Source organism: Tetrao urogallus (assembly GCF_951394365.1).
Source record: "Tetrao urogallus genome assembly, chromosome: 3".
NCBI lineage: Eukaryota > Metazoa > Chordata > Aves > Galliformes > Phasianidae > Tetrao > Tetrao urogallus.
In genome coordinates, this window is record NC_136815.1 from 59,970,565 (window position 1) to 59,977,911 (window position 7,347).

At 51.1% G+C, this 7,347-nt stretch overlaps 1 protein-coding gene across 1 annotated transcript in view; it reads right to left on the reverse strand.

The window, feature by feature from the left end:
• The window catches only part of GABBR2 (gamma-aminobutyric acid type B receptor subunit 2), a gene marked incomplete at both ends in the record, with an annotated part of 442,331 nt that extends 438,136 nt beyond the window's left edge, over positions 1 to 4,195 (reverse strand). Inside the window, one exon of the mRNA XM_079533247.1 lies at positions 3,881 to 4,195. Coding sequence (XP_079389373.1) covers positions 3,881 to 4,195 — 315 coding nt within the window. The remainder of the gene's footprint in view (positions 1 to 3,880) is intronic.
• Positions 4,196 to 7,347: the final 3,152 nt, after the last annotated feature.

Consider the following 7,347-nt stretch of genomic DNA (forward strand, 5'->3'; position numbering starts at 1 on the left):
ATGCTCCTCGTGGATCCCTTATTTTGTTCCACTGCCAGAAAATACCTCTCCTGCTCCTAGACTATGTTGCCTGTCCTTAATAAGTGTGTGTGACTCTTACTCCAGCATGCAGGAACAAGACATGAGTCAACTTTGTTGACAGCAGTCCTGAGTGGGCTTTTCTGCAAAAGACAGCTTTACTTGGAGGCTGAACTTCTCTTTCAACATAGAATAGCTGGTAGAAATGACCCGGACCGGTGCACAGCCTATACAACTTTTTTTAAACCTTGAAGAAAGAAGGTCTTGCTGAAAAACACAGAGATTTTCATAGTAAAAGGAAAATAAAGAGAAGGCCTTTTTATGACGTATCTATATTATAACTTCTTGTCAGATAAATTAGGTGAGGCAGTTTCTCCTTAATTATAGAATAGAAGGCAAATGTGTATTAAATATCAAGAAGTTTCCATTTTCCTTAAAAGGTTTTTGTGGAGTTCTGTGTATGCGTCATAGCCCACCCTTCTATGCTCTTTAAAGGTATTAGAGTATGTTGTTATGTAAAGACGAGATTACATCAGGATTACTACAATTTATTTGTAGTTATTAGAGGAAATTAAATAATCTCACCACCGTAGTATGAATTTTCTTCTCTCTTTGTGATAATATATCCCCCTTAGTTCTGGAAGGTGTTTTTCAGATCGTTTAGACTCCCTTTGCTCTCCAAAAACAAGTGACAGCATCCTAACCTGCAGACACGACTTTCCTGGCTATAAATGTTTAGATTCAAAACAAAATCATCCTCTCTCTGCAACACCTGCAGCACTGATCCTACAAGAAATCAGAAAATATATTCCATATTCAAGGGAAAATGTCCAGATGCAGAAGGGCAGATATCCAACTTCCATTAAGGCCCTTGTCTTCTCCCACTGTGCCTCTTCCTCTAGTTTCAGCGAGGTCAGTTTTTGCTTGATGCAAATTGAATACTATTGAAATGCATAACATTCTCTATTAGAAGGCTTAGCTCCTTATTTTAGGATTATTCTGCTTTTTTCCCTCCAACAGATGTGTGCCAGGATGCTTATGTAGATAACATCCTTCCAGATTTAAATGAAGTTGAGAACTGCGTGTAGCGTTTGGAGAGCCGAGCTCACTATTCTACAAGAAATTTCTTTGCATTTTCAGCAAACTATAGTTACAATCACAGGGTTTGGAAAAAGAAGAAATACTGTATCACAGTATTGATCCAAAGCCATAAACTATCAAGCGCCCTTAACTTCTAGGACCCAGTCCAAGGGCTGCTGGAATCAGTGAATTACTGCCATTAATTTCAATAGGCTTGGATAAGACTCCTTACAGATAATCACTCTTCTTTCTAAAATAACCTAATTATGACACTTTGTCTAAGAGTTTCATCTCAGCTTTGCTTCTGCTCTCCCTGAGATGGGCAGGACTACCTGAATTCACCACAACTTATACCAGAGTTCTGCAAACATCTCCACCTGAGCTGTATTATATTCACCAAACCTGGACAGGAATGTCTGAGCAAATAAAGCCGTGCCCACGGGCCAGCAAAGCAGGGCTCACTGAACTGCATCGGGGTCATGCTCCAGACATATTCAACCATCAACAGTACTCGAGTCAGAAGCCTCCATGTTTGCATATATACTTGCTGTAACCTGTGGTCTTATTTTGCACCGAAGATATCATTCACAGAATCATAGCTGCTTGAGATAATGGATTAAGGACTACAGTGAACTCTGAGCTTCCATCAGCTTAACTGTGTTGGTAAGCACTAGGAATGCCACTGCAGTGCTCAAGGGTTAGACACAGAGAGCAGCCCAAGTTGGGAAGCCCACTGCATTTCCAGTGGTGGTCAGTAATATGGACACTCCCATGTTCCACTGTACAGAAACATCAAGCAAACATTATGTAGTTCAACTTCCCCGGGAAGCCGCCTCAATAATGAAAAGAGATCTGATTTGTTTGTCTTTATAATACTTTCGTGATTATTTTTCATGAGATTTTTATTGAAGTGTTACGTAAAGCTGCAACACAAACATCAGTTCGTAACAGCAGGTGATTTTGGAACTCCACGAGGGAGTTTCTGAATCACTGCCATGCATTTCCTAAATTACTGTCGTACATTTCCCAGGCTCTACATCTACACAACAAACATTCTCTGGCTGTACAAAAACCCCAGGTGCTCAGGGTCCCACATTCTCTCTCCAAGAGCAGCCAGAGTCAAAGCACCCGCGAGGTCTTGGAGAGGAGCAGGTTTGTGGTTACATAAGGACAAGGATCCGGGCCCTCCGGGTGCATCCATCTATCAGCAGTCTGAGAACATGCTGAGCACCGAGCGAGCAGCAGGAGGGAGCAACCCTTCTGCTTATCATAAGACAAAAGGTAATGGCTAAGCACAACGAAAAAGTTTGTGCTACCATTACGCATTTAAAGGCTGTTCCAGTTAATGTTCCTGTTCCATTGCGATGCTCCTTATGAACACTCATTTATTTACTTGTCACTATTAAGCATGCAATAATGACCTGACCGCTCTCCAAATACATAGATTTGCCTGATTTAGCATTCCATAGCCATCCATTTATTAATTGCTTAAAAGCATCCAGAGCCACACAGCACACGGGCAGCAGAATCCCAATCCTTCACACCCTTGGAGTACCGAACAGTAAAAATGCAATTTTTAAGGAACCGGTGCGCATCCCAGAGCCAATCAGGCAGTTCTTTCAGTTGCTCTGTACATCCTAACGCTGTCTACCCTGCTCAGAACCCCAAATCTGTAAAACAACTGTAAAATATTTTGATTGCAATCAGGTGCGGCCCCTCATTGATTGGGATGTGTGTGCAGAAGGAAGGTTCCTGCTTCTCCACTTCCTGTGCACTCATTATTTTGCAACGATTCCATTTGAGGGGTGGATTTAAACGGAATAATATCATGAACACGGGACTGGGAGAACCGTGATCTTTTTTCTCCCCAAGACCACAGTTTATGAAACAGGTAATGCCATTCCAAAAATCCCCCAGAATTCTTTTCATTCTGATCGCAAAGGTTCATTTTTAAGGAGACAAACGGCAGCTCGGGGCTGCTCCTGGTGCAGCATCCCGGCCTTCTGCACCCAACAGCACCCAAACGACACCCTCACCGCTACCGCCCCAAGCCGTTCGAAACAACGCCATGACAAATGCGTGTCTGTGAAGGGCAGCCGCCCCACATGGAGAGATTTCCGGGGCGACCTTGAGTCAGCACAGCCCGGTATCGCCGCTCTCTAGCCGGAGAGGGGCTCCCGCAGCGCAGCGGGGGCTCTCAGCATCCATCCCCGCGCCGCACCGGGGGCTGTCGTGGAACGGAGCGCGGCGCGATTCACGCGGGGCGGCTGCCACCTTGAGGGCGGGCTCCGCATCGAGCCGGCATCTCCCTCCGTTTAGCGAAGTTGCGACCGGAACGGAGCGCCTTGGAGCGCGGGTACCAACTTCCCTACGCCTCCGCCTCCCGCCCGCAACCCTTCCGCACCCCGAACAGCACCGGGCCGCGCCGGGGTCGGGCGGCCCTCAGCCATCCCACGGGCAGCGGTACCGCAGATTTAACTCTTTCCGCCGATCTCCACCGGCTCGCCTCGGGCCGCCCCCGGAGCCCGCGTCCGGCGCGAGGAAGGGGAGGCATCCGGATGGAGACGGAGCGGCCGGCGTGCATCTGTTGCTGGAGGCGGCGAGGGGCCGCCGCGGGTCCGGGCCCCGCGGGCAGATCCCCTACGGAGCGGCTCCGTGTCCTCCGCCGCCTCTCCCCGCGCGTCTCCCGGCGGCGCCGCAGCCCCCGCGTCCGCGCTGCCCTTGCGCCCCGGCCCCGCAGCGCCCCGGGACTGGGCGGCGGCGCGTCCCCGGCGAGCCCTACCTCCGTGTCGTAGAGGCGCAGGTCCAGGAAATAGGGGTTGAGCAGGGACTCGTTGCGGATCTGATCCATGGCCAGCTGCACGGCGGGCAGCACCCCCCGGCCGATCCTGCTCTTCTGGTCCTCCTCGGACTGGCTGAGCGGCATCAAGCCCATGATGGAGATCGGCGTGGTGGCGTTGGGGGGCAACCCGGCAGCCCCCCGGGAGCTGCCCCGCGACCAGCCCCAGCCCGGCGGCACCCAACCCAGGCACAGGAGCAGCAGCAGCATGGCAGGGCTGGAGGTGGCGGCGGCCGGGCTCCGCGCAGAGGGATGCATGCTGCTGGATGGGGGGAGGAGGAGGAGGAGGAGAAGAACTGGGGAGGGGGGGCGGACGGAGCGGCGGGAGGGAGCCGAGCCCCGCTTAGCCCGGGCGCATCCCCCGGCGGCGGGAGGGAAAGCAACGCCTCCCGCTTCCAAGGGAGCCTCGGGGTCTCCTCTCTCTCCCCCACCCCCCCCCCCCCCGCCCCCCTCCCCTTTCTCTCTTCTCCCCTGGCAATAATCCTTCTGGCAATGGCGCCTACTCCTTCCCAGGTCTGCCAGCTGCAGCCACCAGAAGCGATAAATAAATAAATAACCCCCCCACCCCCCCCCACCCCACTCTCCCTGTACCCTCCTCCTTTTCCTCCTCCTCTCTTCCCCTCCTCTCCCGGCGGCGGAGCAGGGAGCGGGACCTGCCTCTGCCTCCCCGCTGCGCTCCGCTCGGGGAGGAACGGTACCTCCCGGGCCCGGGGGGGAAGGGGGGGAGGGGGGGGAGGGAGATGGGGAGCGAAATGGGGAGCGAGAAGAAGCCCTTACTGAACACCTCCCTCTCCTCCTCCAAAAAGAAATAAATATATATATAGATATAGAGAGAGAGAGGGAGAGAGAGAGAGAGAGAGGATGCTCCGGTACAATAAAATAAAAAAAAAGAGGGGGGGAAGGAGGGGAGCGGGGGAGGGGGGGAACGGTACGGTCCTGGGGTGCAGCGCCTTAATGTCGCATTCTCGGAGCCGGGGCACTCCCGCGGGGAGGGAGGTGCCGCACTCGTCGCCCTTCGGCTCCGATGCCGGGCAGGGCCGGGGGACGGTGCAAGGCACGCGGGGAGCGCGCACCCCCCGCCCCCGCTCCCGCGCAGCACGCAGACACGCGCCCACGCCGGCTCGGCACCTCCGCCACCGCACACGCACAAGCGCACACACACACACACAGAGCCTGGGCCATGGCAACTCCGCAGCTCGCGCACAGGAGCGCGGCGTTCTGCAAAACCAGGTTATTTCTGGGTTATCGTTTGTTCTCTCCGCAGGATTCCCGCAGCCCGGCAGCGCGTAGTGACCGCGCCGTGCCCTCCTCCCATCGCGGACCCCCTGCGCAGCGAGTGGAGCCGGGCACGGTGTGCGTCCCGCTGGGGGAACATGCAGCCCTGCCAAACCCGGCCAGGGGCATCTCGGGTTTTGTAGATTCGCACTCACTGCAAAGCCGGGATGAGGGGCGGCTGAGGAAAATGGGATTGTTTAGTCAGGAGAACAGAAGGCTCAGGGGAGACCTTAAAGCTCTCTACAACTGCCTGAAGGGAGGTTGTGGAAGAGTGGGAGGTGGCCTCTTCTCCCAGGTAACAGCAATAGGGCAAGAGGAATGCCCTCAAGTTGTGCCAAGGATTGATTCAGGTTGAATCTTAGGGAAAAATTTCTTCTCTCCTTTTCTCCTGCACCCCAGGGAGATGGTGGAGTCACTGTCCCTGGAGGCATACAGGAACCGTGTAGATTTGGCACTGAGGGATGTGGTCAGTGGGCATGGGTTGGTGGTTGGACTACATGATCTTAGCGGTCTTTTCCAACCTTTATGATTCTATGAAGGCCAACCTACTATATCCCATAAACAACGGTGGCATCTGTGCCATAAATTGGGAAGAATCTTTATAGATTAATAAATTCTAAGATCATAATGACAAGACCTTGAGCCAAAAGCCCTTAACCTGTCACCCCATAACTCCTGTTTCTTTGCAGCCCTTCCTGTGGAATGACATCTAACAGTGCTGACCTAAAGACATCTGTAAAGAAGAGGCCATCACCTCTCTTGATAAATTAATTCTGTCATTTGCTAAGATGTGAATCAGATTCAGTACAAATTTGTCTCACGCAGGTTGCCAGCCTTTGGTGAGGCTGCCCAGAGAAGCTAAGGTGCCCCATTCTTGGAGGCACTGAAGGCAAGGTTAGATGGGGCCCTGGGCAACTGAGCTGGTAGGGGGCAGCCCTGCCCACAGCAGGAGACTGGAACTGGATGATCTTTGAGGTTCTTTCAACCTAAGCCATTCTGTGATTCTGTGATTCTTTTCATGTCTTCATCAAATTAAGTACTCCTGGCATTGCTGATATTCCCTCACACACATACGCTAATGTGTGCACACTGCAATAGCAAACCCCTGGAGGCAAAGCAGCAAGGCTGTCCCAAGAGGCTGCCTCCCTGTGGAGCCATCCACATTACATCTTCAATTCTTTTTGCCTGAGCACGTGAGCCGCTTTTTTCTCCTGTGTGCCTGATCATGCCTTGCAATAAATCACAATGTGTGCTCTCCATTCACACAAGTGGCCTGCCCTGCAGTTTGTCACCTGCAAACTTACAGTACATTATTTTCTTTCAGAAAATTGATTATTGTTACACTAAGAACAGATCTCCCTAGGATCCCATCAGGAACAGAGGGCACACTGATTTTGCATAACATTATTTTTAATCACCATTTCAATCCTAAATTAATGTCATTCTTGCCTACATCTGCAATAGGTACCAAGACTGTCTGTCAAATGCTGTTTCATGTGAAATCACTCCTTCAGAGTTGATGGAAGCCCCATCTCTGGAGATACTCCAGGTGAGGCAGGATAGGGCTCTGAGCACCCTCATCTGCTGTAGGTGTCCCCGTCTACTGCAGGGTAGCTGGACTAGATGTCCTCTAGGGGTGCCTTCCAACTCAAACAACTCTATGATTCTGTGAGAGCTGAGTTCCAGCTCTTGTGCCCAAACTGTAAAGATCTGGAGCATTGCTGGCTGCCATTTAACCTAACCAAAGCTGTACTTCAGATTTGGTCTATTGAACAATCTTGCAATTTTGATTGTAATGCCTTTGTTGCAGTCTTCTCTGTGAGGAAAGCAGAGATGCTTTTGCTTCATGGTGTGAAGACGGAGTAATAAAGGCTTGGGAAACACTGAGACACTGAAGCATTCAAGTTCCATGTTAAGAAAAGCTATGAAAATAACCTTTTTTTCAGACTGGGGACTTAATGTGGGGAAATAAATAAAGCCATATATTGAACAATGAAGATTAAGCTAAATAAGCCTTTCTAAATCCTTCCTCTGTACTCAGCAAGGCATGGAAAAGAGTTTCAACATCTTTTGTAAAAAGGAAAAAAAATAAAAATGCAAGAAATAGTTCATGATCAAGTAATTATAGACAACAC